A 17,493-nucleotide genomic window follows, 5' to 3' on the forward strand; every position below is an offset into this window, starting at 1 on the left:
ACAACTGTGTTGGCACTTACTGAAGGAGAACATTTGTCCTAGAGCCCTATGAGAAAAAGTATTGCCTAAGAAGTCATTTATTCCTTGGTGATTGGTGTAACACACCTCCAATGGGTGCCTACTTGGTGGCTGGACCCTGTAACTCATAAATGAGGGGAAAGCAAAGAGGATTCACACAGGCTGCACAATCTGCTCAAGATTCATAGTCTGACCACCCATGCCTGCCTGCAGATGTCTTCACTACTTTGCTCTGGAAGCTTACTCTCAATGTAGGCAAACAATACCAGTTATTTCACTGCTGCGCTTGATCTATTACCATCTTACAATACTTGCAGAGCTTAGCTTAAGAAAATAATTTTTTTCCTCACACTTTAAAATACAAAACTGAGCAGCACACACTCCTGGGGATAGGCTTCCTTGCTGATCCCCCGGATGTCACCCTCTTCAAGATCTCTCTTTCAACATTTTGTCCTTGAAGTGGGGGTTAAGAGCTCAACTCTTAAACTCCCCTTGAAATTTGATTTTATAAAAATATGTAAACAAAAATTTGCCCTATTCAGCTGATTTAGCCCACCACCTAAAGTCCCTGCCTGGGTCAGCAACAGGGTGACCAAAAGGACTGATGTGAACTTGGCAAAAGTCTCAGTGGTCCTGGAGCTGGGTGGCATGGAGAGTTGCTTGCTCGCATTAGGGGGACGCAGTGATCACCTCCCCACCCCCAAGTGTTGTGGCGTGGGAAAGCACTGAGCATGCATTCCTCGGTAGCACTCAGCACAGGAAGGCTCCTGGCTTCTCACTCAAACCTTTCAATAGCACTCAGCAAGGTAAATAAACCGTACAGTCAGGGAGCTTCAGACTGCTGCTCTCATGGGCAGTGGTGGAAGGGTGGAAATATTTGTTTACAACAGGAAGACCAATTTATTCCTGCTCCCTTTGCCTTGAAGTAAGCACCTGCCACTTGCAGAAACTGTTTTCCTCTGTTTTCTTTTGCATTATAGGCTTAGTGAGCTGGCTGAAATGATCTTCCTGGCATAAAAACCTCAAAAGAAGTGTTTTCATCTAATACCATAGCATCGCCCAAGGGAACATTATCTGAAAGCACTCTGGGCACATTCATGCTCATACACATATCCACGAAGTTCCTCCCAGCCTGTTTTGGTACAACACATGGTTGTGTCACTACTGTTTGCAAGCGTAACATTTTCAAGTGCTGATGCACAAAATTTGCTTGTCTAAACCTCTTGATTGAACAAAGGGGCCATCTTAAAAACTTCAGTCCCACGTGAGTCAAGAGTTTGCCTTCTCAAACAGCTCAGATTCATCTAAGCTAACACAAAGCACATGTGGAAGCTGTGTTCTGGGGAAACAGAAAATAGAAACCTAGACAGGAATACCCCGATCTTCTAAGGCAGCAAAAGCCACAGTTGCAAGTGCTGCTGACAGTGTAACACAATCTCAAGACAAGATTGATACATTCAAGGAGCAAAATAGAAGCCAAAAACTGAACTCCTGCTAGGAGTAGGACACATGAAGCTTGAATGAGTCAAGGTGACAAAAAAACCCCAACCACAGGCTACAGGGTTTTAAAAATTTTTTGTGCCACATTCAACCCAGGTGTCTCCAGCATGTTCCATGAGGAATTCAAGCCACAAAAATCACCTTAGCGTTAGAAATATGTGCTCTGACAAAACTAGCATGTGAAGTCTCAGCAGAGGGTCACCTCTCAGTCTTCAGCTTTCTCAAATAATTTCTAGAATAAAATGGGTTTTACCTTGTTTCCTAGTTTCCTTAACTGTTTAGGATTTTATTTGCTCTCAGACTTAAAATCGAAGTGGACACATCTGTCAACGTTTCACATTCAGGGTGCAGAAGAATTGAGAGCACTGACAGTTTTGCCAGGGGGATAGTTGAGTGTAATGACACAAAAGGGCATTTTGCCTAGAGGTTTTAAAAAAGCCTCCCAGCAATATCAAAAAGCAAACTGTGAGACCTGATCTCTCTCCCCTTCCATGGCTTCTACAAGAACTTGGGAAAACCATGCAATTCCTCTTTGGTTTTCCAGTCCTTGGAAAACCTCTGAGGGAAGGATAAAGCGAAGACAGAGCTTTATCCTAGTGTGCATTCACCTGCCCTCCAGGGAAGTCACTCCTCTTGGAGTAACATTTTTCCTCCAGTGTAACAGCCTCTCAGAGAGCTCATGTGCATGTAGTATGGACAGACTAGCACTGCTGACGGGAGAGCTGCTGAAGTTGTACCTGAGCTGCTTTTAAACTAGCGAGTCTGGATATGTATAGCCCCAGCAGGAAGGGGTGCCGCACGTTTAGCCTGTGTGACTGATGGGCTTCCTGACTCTTCCCATTCACCAGCACCTAAATTGGGCAATTTTAAACTACTTGAGGTATTTTCGTTTGTGCTGCTGTCACATCTTTGACAGTAATTAAGATATTTGCTAAGAAACAGCAAGAATATTCGCATTTTGATCTCTTGGAAATGTTTTTTTAATGCTTATCTCAGTTCATGCAGTCATGGCAATTCACGCTTAATGCAAGGCACTTTCAAATGCAGGGGTGCTGAGGTTTAGGAGGAGACAAAATCTAATCTTTATTTTTTACTAGTCAAGTTCAATACAAACACCAAAGTGGACTCAGAATATGATGACTACAGGTGAGGAACAGAACTGCCAGGGGACTCAAGGTGAAGGCACAGAGACAGAGTGACATTTTAAGGACATATTATTCTTCTTGTATATAAAATGATAGATACAGCTGAAATGGTTATGCTATGGTTCCTCTCGTCTGCTATTGTTGCATTAGAATTTCTCATCATTCTTTGTAGGATTGCCTGGACAGCTGTTTTTAAATTCAGATTACACAGAGTACAACCACATTTTAGTAATCATTCAATTCATGCTTAATGACTCAACCAGTCCCAGGAAAATAAATAAATAAATAAATATTAAGATAATTCACGAAGATCAGGAACAGTACATACTGGAGGAAAACGCACACGGAATACCAGCCAAACAATGAAAATCTGCCATATGTACTTCAGGTTTCTGACCAGCAGCACCAAAATGCTCAAAGAAATCAAATACCACGCTAGAAATGGGCTGAAGGGAATCACAAATGAAATTCCACCGTTTTCATTTACTTTACACTTCTTGGCAATTCAGATTTAAACCCTTTCATGACTTTCCTGGAGTTGGCAAGTCAACATTCAGTATCCTGAGAGTTGGTGTTTCATACAGCTTCTCAAATGGAATAACCAGAAAAGAACTTTAAGTTTTATTTTTAGAAATACAAGTATATTTTGGCATTCCTGGTTGTACAACAAAACAAAGTGTTATAAAGCTACAAATAGAAGGCACTGTCTTTGAAGACTTAAGGGAATCCAATTGATTAATTTATAATTAATTATTTGTTCTGACAACAATAAAACAGTTATTCTAAACTTACGAAACCTTAGCTCAGTAACCTTGAGGAAAAACCAGCTGCTTTCAGCTCTGCTCTTCTGAACCTTACCTGGGCAGTCTGTAGGTAATTAACGATGCTGGTACTTTGGGAGTTAGAACAGGCAGATGTATCTTAGCAGGTATTAGTTATATCTTAACAGTAAAAAATTTTTTTTTAGTATCAAGGTGTCAGCTTTAAAAAACAAAATTAGTGGAGAGAATATGCAGCAGTTTAACCACAGGGCAGTTTGTTCAGGACAGCATAGGGCAGAAGCATAATACTAACATTACTGTTTGCATGAAGTGTAAAACCACCTTTGCTTTGCTTCCACTCAGAATCTAGGAATTCACACTAACAAAACAATCCCAGGTATGCAGCCACAATATTAATTAAAAAAAAGAAAACACAGTTTCTGCAGAAAGGCAAAGGTTATACTGATCATATGTGAAGTTTTGCTAGGATACTCTAGTGCTAAATCCAGTACCTCAGGCAGAAATTAATTCCTTGATGAGCAAAACAGATCTGTGAAGACCTACCTCCTACTCTGCCTGTCTGTACCTAAGCTTTTCATTGTAATTGCAAAAGAAGAACTGGTCTAATACGGGGGTGCAGGATTCTGACTTCTTACACCACATCCTTGGTGCCAGCAAGGCACCAAGCTGTACTCACCATGCATCTGGTACGTGTACGGTGCTTGTCCGGCGGTCGGGGTACTGAAGCTGGATCCATAGCTGAGAAACCCACTCTGTCCTGGGGAATGGCTCAGGCTGTCCTCTGTTTTGATGCCTTCGGGGCATAGAGTAGGAACCAAGAAACCAAGAGCAGAACATGAGTGTTTGTCATATAAAGGCATAAAAAGCAAGTTTAGGAATTAACAATTATTCAGCTAGATTTTAACCTAATAAACTCCTTTTTTCCCTGTGCTTTCTTTCTTTCCTTTTTTTTTTTTTTTTTAAATTATCTGCATTACCAGAACAGGTCTCTACAGTAACAGAGTAAAGTAAATTAATCACAAATAATATTTGAGTCAACTATATCCTGTATGCACACCCGAATGAACTTTTGCTAAGATGAGGAAACAACCATAAATAATATTGTTTTCAAAAACAATTTATGAACAAATAGTTTTGTTCTAGAATTAAACGAACTCATTGACTCATGAACTTTCTGAACGGTTATCAGATGCAAGCAATCATTAACAAAACAACAGGACCTTCAGCAAAATAACCTCAAGACTTCTGTTCTCAACAGAATTGTCTTTTACTTGCATTAAATTTTCAGCTTTGGTAGCAAAATATTTATTGGCAAGTCATACAGGAGGGTTATCATCTATTCAGTTAGATATAACATACAGTTCAGGAATAATAGGTAAGCCCCGAAGCCACAAAAATCTTTTCATTACTAAAATCAGGCAATTAAACTGACAATTTACAGGGGGAACAGCAATAGCTGAATTAAACATTGCAAGATGAAACCTTTACTGGTAGTGAAAGGGGTTGATATTTTATTCTGAGATGCTGCCGAGATTGTACAGCTGTATTATTAAAATAAACAGCTGAAAGGTGCGTCTTATTATGAACCCTTTGGGCGTGATCCTTCCCTCCTTTGCATGCCTATTTGCACAAAACAAAAAACGGCCATTGGACACACCCTGAGTGCTGGGACTAAACAAAGACGCTGTTGATGTTCTGGCCTTGGATTTATATACTTCCCAGGCTGTTGTCATCTTTTAGCACTTGTAGGCAAAACTGCCAAAAGACAAGTTGAATTCATGCAACTTTCTCCAAACATGCTGTTTTCTAGCTTAATGACTCTTAAAAGCAACAAGTCTGCATTTGCTCAGGTTGGCAACAAGTTCTCCTAGATATTGCTTTGTCTAATAAAAATCACCACTTTTAGCTTTAGGTGAGACTAACTGCAATGCAATCTGAGTACAAGTTAGCAACAAGATGACAATGCTGCATTGTGAAACGCAGGACGTTTATTTGGACAGCGAATGAACATGTGTTGGTGCAAACGTCCAGCTCCATTACTGCTGAGGAAGCAAAGGGATTTGCGAGTGTGTGCAGAGAAGCCGCTTTTCATAACATCCCATGCTTTTCAATTACATCAGCACTCCACATGCAAGCATTCAACCTACCCCAGCTACAATTAATCTTCAGCGAATGGGCCTTTTTGGAAGTCTAAAAATTGTTGTCAGACAGCGAAATAACTTAGCACCAAATTAATTTCCACACAGTGTTCTGTTTTGTCTAGAAACTGGCCCAGTTTTGTTTTTGTGCCTAAAACCAATACTGCTTCATTGTTCTTGGTTGTCAGCCAGGTGGAGTTTTTCATATGCTGTGTTGAGTATCCTAGAGAGGGTATATGGGCTGGGGGAGGGAAATCACCGTTCAAGGATGCTAAGAGGTCATCCACAGGATTTATAAGCAGCATATGGGCCTGACACATGTATGCCCTAAAGACTCCAGGCAGTAGCAAATGGCTCTACTTTCACCTGCTCTAACAGGACAACTGTTCAGAGTTTGCCTTGGAAATCTGCCAGCTGATGCAAACACACAAGTAGCTCCAGGAAAGGGTCTCAAAACATTCCTCTCATCATCCTGGTAGAGCTTCGGCTCTGCCAAGCCCATTTCCCTGGCCTTCTAGCCTCTTGCGTTGAATTTCCCTTCAGTAAAAGCCTTGTCAATGGCTGTATGAAAACTTCTTTTTGGTAAGGGATACCGTATTTGCCAAGCAAACTAAGGTGTTTAAGAGCACAAGAGAAAACAGGAGCAGAAATGGAACTATGAAGCCATTTTAACGCTGCAAGACTCAGCACTCACAGGACCAGCTGGGAATAAGGAGCCCAAAGATTTCATTAAAGCGCTGTACCTGAGCAAGAGCAGTATCTCTTTGGAGTGGAAAGAACTTCCCAGTTCCCTCAAGGGCTCGGTATTTCCATGCAGAGCTTGAGGACACCCTTAACACTTACCAGGCATCCCCCCCCACGAAGAGTGCTGGTTTAATTAGTCCCCTGCCTGAATCCCCCAGCTGCTCCTACCCAGAACTGTCTCCCCACAGCTGCTGGAGAGGCTGTGCAGGAAAGCAGGAAACAAAACTGACTGGAATTAGAAATGTTCACTGCGCCTACAGCTAATAACAATCCATTTAAATATGAACCATCTTCCAAAACCAAAGTACTTTGTATCATTTCACCCATGCCTTATTCTGCTCTGTGTCTTGGTTCTTCCATAGTAATACACAAAAAGTTTTTCTTAAAGAAGCTTGTATCATTGAAAGTCCAGGAAGAATCAAGGAAGACAAAGTGTAGTTTACCTAAATATCATATTTACTGCAAGAGACTTTGTCTTGGCAGTGAGTCATGGGAACAGTCACCAGCTACTACTCCTAAGTGGCACATCCTACTGAACCCGAGTTTCTCATGCTGTCTCGTATCCTACTACTGACTGTCTCCAAACTTACTTAATTGTAAGATCATAACCCAGGATATCAAGAGCTGATAGACAGTTCAAAGTAATCCCAACATTTTTAACAAAGTCAGATTTTCCTCAAAGCCTAGGAAGAGAACATTGCCAAGACAGAAAGGACCTTTCATTCTAAAGCTGAAGTCTTCAAATATATTTTTCTAAGAGCAAGAAGAAATCGTCCTCAAAGGTAACATGATGTCAGAGTACTCACTGTAGGAGGGTATGCCATAGGGCTGCCCTGGAGGAGGATAGGCAGTGTATGCAGCAGCCTGCTGGATTCCCGCGCTGTACTGAGTCTGTCCATACGTTGCCATTGTTGGGAAAGATGGAACTGTCACTATATGGGGATAATGTCTATTCAGAACAAGAAAACAGAAGGTCTAAGGCAATAGTTACTGTTCATGATCTTCTAGAGCACACGTAGAACATTTCTAGACAGTTTGATAAAATAATATCCAAAGTATGATGGTGAATATTTTGGGAACTTGGAATTGACTAGACTGGCCCCTGATATGACCTATTAAGATTAAGCTACCTAAATGTATGGGGACATTAAGACTGCAGAAAATATGTGCAAGTTAAAAAAATAAAATAAAATCAACATTCTGACTTTTTATGTCTCGTTTTGAGTTTGCCAAACAAGCGATTATCATGGGAAGCCTCTGACATTTCAAAGTATTGCTCTGTGGTCACTCATAAACACAATATTCAAACTGATAAGGCTGGGACTCCCAGGGGTATGAAAGTACAGTGCACAGGACCTCAAACCTTTTTTCACTCTGTATCTAACAAGATTAAGAACCAGTTACTTCACTGGGCCAGAGATGTGCAGCTGAACAGGTGGACTGGCTTAAGGTGAATGCTTTTTAAGGTGACAGAAGTCTGCACAAAACGGCTGTTCAGCAAAACACGGTTTTTAAAGTACAACACTTGGCACAAGCACTCACTTTGTGGAGTACAGATGGAGAGGACACTGCGGTGCTGCTTTGCTGCTGCCTGGAAAACAAAATTAAAGGGTCTTAGATTTTCATCATGTTCTGTTCTATATCCAAGCTGATACTGCTGTTTTTACCACTGACGGTTTGAGAAAAATATACAGGAATGAGACGACTTTGTTTTTAGTGGATCTTCACAAACTGAAGTAGGTAAGAAAGCTATTCTCCACTTAACAACTTAAGTTGGTGAATTAAACATTTAAAGCATGTTATATTTTATGAAATATGCTAATACATATGAAGTGTAAATACATGCAAATGGTCCTATGGGTTTGAGTAACTTGTTATGCCATAAACCTGGAGAGAATGTCCAAAAAGATTCAACATGCTCATATATGAAGTATTCATTCTTCCCGATTAAACTCTGTTTTGAAATTGTTCTTTCCTACACAACCCTTTTCCACAACATTTTACATGGCTTTATCATTTTACATTATAACATGGAGATTACACCAAGCTATTTTTAAAAACAGAGCCATTTAATCTGATACCTTTTAAAATGAAATTTCATTAAAAAATGCATTTTTGTCTTTGTTCACTTGTTTATTGAAAAACCTCAATGGAAGTGCATGAGTTCTAACTAAAAATATTAATTAACAGAAATTATTCCTTTTTTTAGAATATTAATTTGTATAATGTCTACTACAGGTAATAATAATACTAAAAATACCAATTACAAGATTTTTTTTTGAATGTTAATTTCTATAATGTTTACTGTATATAATAATACTGAAATTCTAAATTTCCTAGGAAACATAACACTGAATTTAATAAGACTGAGCTGAATTCCCTAGAAAACAATAACATTTGATTAAAAGATTGAAACATCTAAAATGCACACTTCCTTCAAAAAGGAAGCTCTTTTTTCATAAACTCAGAAACCTTCAGAGATAACTCTATTCAAAATAATGATAAAAAAAATATCAATGTACAACTTTCTTCTCCAGGATAATTGCAGTTGTTTAATAAGAACTACACATTACGTTAGAATAGATAAAAATTTGAAAATAAAGGTGTCTGTGTGTAGGTGCTCACTGAAGTCTTTTCTGCATCTGAAAGCAGATAGCCATTTTTCAGTAATGTTCCTGAGCCTTTCAGCTCTCTCCCCAGCAACCTGTCACCCAGCCTTGTGCCTGCAAGCTGACTGCGACCACTTTCTTGCCCCATACATACCTTTAAGAGTCTCTCAACTGTTTCACATCCAGTATCACCAGTGTTACTGCAGCACTGTTGCCTTAGGGAAGGTGGCTCTGGTAACAAAGGCACTGATGACTAGGGGGAACAGGTTTCAGAGCGAGCTGGCCACGACTGCATTGACACTGCTGCTTATTATTATTACTATTATGAGAAGAAACCAGCTTGGGTACATCTATCTGTGCAGGAACACACCCCAAGAGTCATCTGTCCACAAGCCTATGTGCTGGACTCTAATGTCTTTCCTAGCACCATGCTGGTCGCCTGTTCCACTCCTTTACCCTCCTATCCAGGTATGAAGAAGAAACAGAACAAACTCGCCCAAATCCAGACACTGTGTTCAAATACACTTTTATCACCCATTCTTTGCTCTTCCTCCTGCAAAGTGCTTTCCTGCGCCATACCCCTTGCACTGCAGCCTCCTCCACATCAAATTCAAACTTCATGCCCTTTCTGATCCCATCTCTGCCAAGCTGTCTCCCAGTTCTGCCAGAGCTCTCCCTCTGGCTGAGTACAACCCCAAAACACCCCAGAGGGGCAAACTGTCCTCTTCCAGGGTCCCCTGCAGACACTACGTGCTCTGAGTACTGACCTGTTTGCAAAGGACAGCTCAGGGAGGAGGAGAATGTGACAGGGAAGGGACAGTGCAACCTATACAGCCCTAATCACTAACAGAATCATCCTAATCACTGACAGAAACAAGACCATAGGGACTCCTTCTTCATGGTCTTACAAACCTGAAACACCTTAGAAAAGTAAAACGCACCAGCAACCCCGCCATAGTTCCTCTACCTATAAAATGTGGATAACAGTAACCTCCTTCCCAAGCAAAAGGCAGAGAGGTTTAATTTAAAAAAAAAATTGACAAAGGATAGTGTTATACAAATGTACATATTCATTGATAAATACAGATATAGCAAAAAACATTGTTTTTAAATCCAACGCTGGGCTTACCTGACTCACCTTCAAACTCACTATGAAACAATTGCTTTGACTTACCTGAAAGAAAACAGTTTAGAAAATTAGATTTTAGATTGTGAAAATAAAAAACTATACCTTCTCTGTCACACTGTTCCTCATTACCAAACAAAACTGCATTGCAGAAATATACTTTTTTAGTTTCCATTTATTTAATTCTCAATGCCTTTTATATTTAAAAAAATCAGAACAGACAGTTTGAGCATAAGCTTCATTTCTTTTCTATCTGAAAAATATTACATCTTCAAATTTTTTATATTTGGAAGAGGTAAGTAAAGAATAAATGCATTTGCCAAGAATGCCAAGTGGGGATTTTACTGCGTGTGAATATGCAATATGCTTCTGTCACTGCCAAAAGAAGGCAAGTTAAACCTACTTGTTTATACCCATAAGTATAGGACGACAAGCAAAATCTGCATTTGGAAATTATATTGATATAATTGCACATGTCATGATAAGCACCCATGAAGACAGCAGGCCAGACATCTATGTGGACATCTACATAAGTAAGTATTGCGACTAGACTTGCTAAAATTAAAGCTATATGTGTATTACAGAGCATACGTTTGTGTGGATTTATTGCATTAAAAGCTCTGTCAGTCTGAGACTGGACAAACACACAAGTATTTTCTTGTTCTTCAAATTAACAAGAAGTATTTTCAAGGGAAAGAGCATAATCTTGGTAGCACAGGGGATCATTCTGTAGAAAAATAACCATAATATTTCTATAAGAAATGTATCAACGTGAGCTGTCACTAGCAAACTGGTTTCCAACAGTACAAGTGCTATGTTGGCTCTTATTTGTATCACGTAATAACAAACAGCTCCTGCACCAAGAAGTTTACAAAATGATGTATTTAAAAATCATTTCTAGCTCTAACCTTTCTGCAAACACATACATTTAAAAGGATGTTTCCTTTAGATTGTTATCCCTTCGACTACTCTTGTAAATAGGCAGTCATGATGTACATCATTTAATCACGCAATTTCTAATGCCTTAGCAAACATGCAAGCAAAACATCTCCTTGGCTTCTAAGAGCCTATAAATGAAGGGTTAAACATACTTCTAAAACATAATAGCCAGTGCCTTTTGCTAACTCCCCTCCAACAGGAAGGCTGACAGATCCTGACCGCAGCAAACAATAGCTGGGATTGTACTAGCAAGAACTAGTTCAGCTGCATCACTTGCCAGTAATTTTTTTAGCAGATTTAACATTCTTCTGTTTCCTTCACTTGAACAGTATGATGGGGTGGGGGGGAAGGAGGAGGAGAAGAGCAGATAAATTTCCATCAGAGCCTTAACCACTGAAAGAATTTGTCCTTGGTACCTGCCAAATGTGAAACTTCAGACCAGAGGCCAGCAGGGCTAACCGTTTGGAGGTGAGAGCAATGATCTCCGAGCGATGCAAACTGGAGCATGGGGCTGCTTTGGCAAAATGTTTTCTGCTGTTTTCTACCAGCTCTGCACAAAAATGTCTTTTACACCTGTAATTATTCCACTGGAGCAAACATGCACATATGTGTATGTATGCACCTATTATACACAGATATATATCTACATATAAAATGCTTCAATTCCATTTGCATTCAAACCATTGCTGAACTAAAGGATTCAGCCACAACTGGAGCATCTAGAAAAAATACTCGAAAATATCAGTTGCCCACTATACTGTAGAACTAATTGTTAGAGGCAGAGGCCTTGCACGTGGCCAGTTCCCTTTGGTTATATATATATATACACGTTATGTTAAAGCCAGTAAACAGTAAGCAAAAGAGGCAGCCTACCTTCTATGTCATCTGGAGCCGTGGCATAAATGTTAGAAAGGTTAAGCTTCAGTCTGTCAGGGCACTCTCTATTTACAGTCAGGCTGGGTGATATCACTAGATCTAGCATTTCCTTATACCTGAAGGAAAACAAAGGAAAAATATAATTTATTCATTAATTATGCATGCTCACTAATGATTCAATTTTTTTCCCTAAGAGTATAAATATTAAAGCTGATTACCTAAACCCAGGCTTCATATAAATTCCACATAATAACATTCACTAAATTTTTCATCAAAGGGAAATGCTGAATTAAAATGAAGTACTTGCTCCCTTGGAGATTACACCCATCTGATGAATGCTTTCCCTTTCTTTCTGGATGTTGCCATACAAAACTAAATTTCCTTATCTCATATGCCATCCGAGTGAGAATGTACACACTGGTGTCCAGTGAGGCTCCAGAACAGTCTGCTAAGGGCTGAAAATTAAGTTGAGGGCAGTTAACGGCATCATCTAGTCTTACAAGATGATAAGGTTAGTACTTACTACTGGTGATAGGATCAGTTTTCCAGGGAACACGTAAACTAGGTACCTAACTACAATGTCCTGATCATTAGGTGGCAGTGATACAAGGACAGTCCCTTTTGCATACATAACATCATCTGTTTTAACTGAAAATTTCAAATGAACAATATAAAGGACCTGAGTCTCCAAAGAAAAACATAACTGTTCGTATGTGCACACGATCTACAGTATAACGAAAGCTTACAAACTATGCATGAGAAACATTTCAGAAAAGAGAATGACTAAAGCATTATTTCAGACCCTATGCACAACATGAATCTAAATACCACCCTTTTCAATATACGTGTCTAACTCCAGCTATACACCTTTTCAGAAGTGGACTCCGAAAATGCTTGCTTGAAGTACATCTGCTTGCTTGCCTTGGAAGTGTTGGATGTTTTCAATGGATACAAAATATGGCATTAAGTGCAGAGATTTGCACACCTATGTTTGCAAGTTTGCGTAAAGGCAACTGGGTGAGTACAGTATGGAAACTGTGTGTTACATTAGATATCTGCCCAATGGCTTTTATGCAAGGCAGGTTTCCTGGATACCTTTACCCCCATGATGTTCTGCCCTTGTTTCCTGTGCAACCAATGCCTGCAGCTGGAACTGCAAAGAACCCACTGGCCAAAGAAAATCTGAAGCTAAATTTGTCAATTAATTGTATTTTTTTAAAATACACGCAATGCCGTGAAGACCGCAAATAGGTCTTCTACAATTTTCTAAATTTTCTAAGACAACATCAATATATTTTGCAGCTTTTGGTCCAGAACAAATGATGAAAAGAGGAGGACTCAAAGATGCACCATCCTTCTTCACTTTCTGCAGCCATATAGAGTATGTCCCATAAACTTCAGTTCCCTGGAGGCTACTGGGGGGAATTAGGGCTATTAGGGAAATGCGTAACTGTGCTCTTGAACAGAGCAGGGCCTGGGCAAAAGCAGATGGGAGAGAGGGCATGTGGTGGTGAGCGGATCCAAGGCACTTGGCTGCAGCCTGCATGGGCTCCCCTTTCTGCTCAGCATCAAACACACTACCTGCAAAGGTGGCCGGCACACCCCTGCTCGCAGGCTGGGACCTATCTGAGCTGGACTATAAAGGCAGCAGATGGCAAGGCAGCAACAGTCCAGTAGCAATCCATAGCACACCTAAAACATCATGAAACTAAAGACAACAGCGCATAAACCTGAAATCTCAACACTAGGCTTCTGCAATACTAATCTATGCACTTCTGTGAGAAGCAAAGGGGTTTGTTTTGATCTTCTGTTTAAATACCACTGTATGATTTTACCAGCTTTGAGAAACAGAGAACAATAAACCACATACTTTTTATATGAACCTCTCCAATCACTTTTACAAAGCCCACAAGTCCCTGTGGGGGAGGGTAAGTATTGTTACGAACAGAAACAAACCAGATGAAGTATTTCACCTGTAACTGAACAGCAAAGACCAAAGCTGAGTTAATTTTCACTTTTCCCACCTAACAGCTGGGAAGGCACTCTGCCCAGGCACAAAAAGCATCCATCCTCTGTGAATTTGCAGAACTGCCAAAAAATGGGTTTGAAGTAGCATAACCATGAACAACCTCCACAGCCCCAGTCGTCCTTTCTCCAAACAGGGATCTGGGCTCCTCTTATTTGCCTCCCTTGGAAATCCATATGGGCATGTGCATTTTCATCACCAATGTAGCCTTAAGTCCAGAGGCTAGTAAAGGCTTTTACGGCATTATGTGCCATGGAGAAGACCTTAAGTCAGCAGTAAAGGACCGATGGGGTAGAACTACAGTACTCTGAATCCCACACTTGTGTGGTCTGAGCTCCCTAGCTGCTGTGTGTCATAGATCTGCTAAGAAAACAAGACTAGCATAAAAATCAGTGGTGCTTTGTAGCTGGAAGATCTTTGTTGCTAGTGGGCCTCACAGGGCTCTACCTTCAGATGTGTCCCTTTAAGACGAACACAACTTCTGCCTCCCCCTCCCTGCCTTACACACAGACACTAAAGCAGAGCAAGACAGAAGGAAAAATGCAGGTGCACACAGGCCACCAATTGTGCCCACACATGGAAATGCCACAAGGAGTCAGATTTGTGTAAGGAAACAAAAAACAGTCCCTAGCTGTAAAAATTCCTCCTTACGTGATTCAGTCTAATGGCAGATCCAAAACAGCAATCCAGTACTCCTGACCTAACTCTAATCAAAACACAGCCCACGAGAAGTTCAGTCCTAATAGCACTGGAGCAAGTTATGCTCTGAGCTGGCACCTGCAGAAAGAGGCTTTTACCAAAGCACACATGCATCTGCTTCACAGGCAGTCTCAGGCACAGGGGACGCAGGCAGATGCCTCGGAGCCACAGACTGTCAGGTAGTATGGGATGGTTATGGCCCTTCTGCACACTTTGCTTATGCCAGAGGAAAAAGAGATTTTTTTCCTGAAACAGCTAATCTCACTCTTTCCCTGGCACAGCCAGCTTGCTGCAGAGAAGGGGGTCAGGAAAGCTTTTGTCGTGCTTATTTCTCAGTGGGGAGGAACAAGGTCTCTCCTACAAGCAACTATGGCTCTAAGGATCTCTTAAAAACAGCATGCTGGGCAGGGGCTCTTTTCCCAGAGAAATCACTGTACTTGAATCCATTGACACCAAATTAAATTTTGTTTGCATGGCCGAGAAGGCAGGGTTCAGGTTTATATCAGGTTTTCCTCTCCACTATAAGCAATGTCTGATTTTTTTCCTCCTTATTTCCTTAATGCTATACCTGAATCGAGGAAAAGCACTGCTGTCTCAGATCCTGTCAGGCTAGGGATGTTCTACATTGTTTCTCAGATAACACATGCCCTTCAGCATAATCCAAAACCCCATCATTCATGACACTGCCCAGACTGTTGCCAAGTGAATGGGAGCAGATGTTTAAAGGGAAATGATCCTTTAGAATGATTAATGCACTTTAATTACATCATTGTTCAGAGATTTCATTACCTACTCTCTTGACTGATGATTTTTCTACTGGTTTTGTTCTGTTCACTTTTGTATTCACAAAGTCACACCACGCTTCCCTGTATTTGTTCTATAACATTCTCCTGGGTTTCTTTCAGCTTCCATTTTTCTATAGAGTATGTATTAGTTGCATGTACAAACAGGTAACTCTTCACAGAAATGTCTGGTTGCACATGTCACGTATGCGTTTGCGTTGTTAGTGGCTTTGCTTGTTTTGCATGCACCATTTACCAATTTGTTCATGTGCATTTCTCGCTTATGTACCTCTTCACAAGAGTTTCTGAAAATCCAGTTTTAATGATGGCAATCTACAGAAAATCTTCAATAAAATAATGGGAGCGGGATGGTATTTAACACTAAATGACATGCTGGAGTGCAACCGATGAAAATATCAGATCTTTGTTTGCTTGCTTTTTAGAGCAAAAACATTTTCTGGCTTAAGTAACATACAGTAAATCAGTAATAAAGTTTGCTAAATATGAGCTTTTATTAAAACCAGCGATGGCAGCATCTAGCATGTTGGGCTGACAGACATCTGGAAGAGCTTTTGGCTTCTACAATTAAGAACCACCTTGTGTGAATTTGGTGCTCAGCTTTTCCATTAGTATCCCCTACTCAAAACCCAATATTTTGCACTGAAAGTTATCCTGCAAAATCTCTGCCAAGAGCAGAAACTTTTCTCTTCACTAATGTTTAGGAATGAAAAAAAGAAAATTATTTTTCAGCATTCTGGAGCTAGGAATGCCAAATTAAACATTTTAAGGTCTCAAATCTTTGATCGAGGTGTTGGGGTAACCTACAAACCACGTAATCTTTTACAATGATGTTTTGAAGGCAGTGATTCCAGATCCCAACTCAAAACACTCAAACGTGTGCTGAAGATCAAACTTCAATACTATCTCTTCCCAGCAAAGTACTCAAAGATGGGCGTAAGTGCAATGCTGAAGCTGGACCCAGCATGCAGACTGAGTCAACAAGGTGCTCTGGGTACTGATGGTGATGAGAACTTGATGGATAGTATTTTAAATGGATGAAACAGGAAACCACCATGGCATTGTGGGCAGATGCAACCACACCACTGCTCCGCTCAGCACAGCTGAAAGAGATGAAGGATACTCCTTCCAAAGGTTGGACCTCTGCTGCTCAGGTATAATATAAAGCATCTCTCAGTTTGCTCTAACTTGTTCTTAACAACCCCCCCAGAAACACACTAAAGCCATGGGCATTTCCATCCTCACTGTGGAAGCAGTGAATTTGTTCCTGGGAGTCTGTGTATTTCACTTGTCTCTACTCCATTTCTGGGGTGAGAAGCTAGTATTCTGGCTTCAACACATGCAAGTACCTGAAGTGGAACAAATGTTTGAAAGAGCACTTCCAGGGCATTTTCAGTAAAGACGACACCTGGGTAGTAAGTAGTACCAGGGTAAACTCAATGGCCAAGTGATGAAAAGATTTCAGAGGGAATGTGTGCAAGGAAGAGCAGAGCATTTGTCTCGTAATGACAGCAGTCAGTAGGAGAGTATTTGAACAACAGGAGGTTGATGGTACAGCTCAGAAAGGACATACTGGGAGTAAAAGACAGTATGGGGGGAAAAAAGCTAGCATGGCTGTGGAAAAAATAAGGAGAATGGGCTCTGCATCTGCCATATGTGGATGAATTAATGAGTTAGGAGCCCTGCAGAATGAAGTAGGTGAGAAACGGAAGACAGGACCCCTGCCCTTGGGAAAAACCTGCCAGATCCTACAATGCAAAAGATACAATGCAAAAGACAAGTTACTTTATGGGAGTAAGAAATTGCAAAGAAAGTTCGTCCATGAGGGGAGAGGCAAATCTAGAAATTACTCTCCCTGCAACAACCCCATGCGATCATCTTCTCAAGAATTTTCACTCGTATCTGGCTAGAGGCCAAATACAAGCTTAAACCACTAGATCTTCCTAAACGTATGCATATGCCAACACAGAGCCCTAGGCAGGAGTGGTACAAGCCAAGTCCTCTGCTTTTAGCTTTGCTGGGAAGGGGAGGAGTAGAGACAGAGATTGCAGTCTAATTGCAAGAGTAACATTTTTGTCTTGCTTCCATGAC

The 17,493-nt window shown here is 40.6% G+C and overlaps 1 protein-coding gene across 10 annotated transcripts in view; it reads right to left on the minus strand.

The window, feature by feature from the left end:
- The window catches only part of EYA2 (EYA transcriptional coactivator and phosphatase 2), a 99,207-nt gene that overhangs the window by 44,716 nt on the left and 36,998 nt on the right, over positions 1-17,493 (minus strand). For 6 of the 10 annotated variants that reach the window (XM_054218818.1, XM_054218816.1, XM_054218814.1 and 3 more), the window contains exons 2-6: positions 11,875-11,993; positions 10,066-10,110; positions 7,870-7,918; positions 7,134-7,276; positions 4,122-4,238 (exon numbers count right to left, since the gene is read on the minus strand). In XM_054218818.1, the coding sequence (XP_054074793.1) occupies positions 4,122-4,238; positions 7,134-7,276; positions 7,870-7,918; positions 10,066-10,110; positions 11,875-11,983 (463 nt within the window). In that variant the 5' untranslated portion in view covers positions 11,984-11,993. The remainder of the gene's footprint in view (positions 1-4,121; positions 4,239-7,133; positions 7,277-7,869; positions 7,919-10,065; positions 10,111-11,874; positions 11,994-17,493) is intronic. The other 4 variants (XM_054218812.1, XM_054218813.1, XM_054218819.1 and 1 more) reach the window with 4 other exon arrangements.

Source organism: Rissa tridactyla, chromosome 12, assembly GCF_028500815.1.
Source record: "Rissa tridactyla isolate bRisTri1 chromosome 12, bRisTri1.patW.cur.20221130, whole genome shotgun sequence".
NCBI classification, from domain to species: domain Eukaryota; kingdom Metazoa; phylum Chordata; class Aves; order Charadriiformes; family Laridae; genus Rissa; species Rissa tridactyla.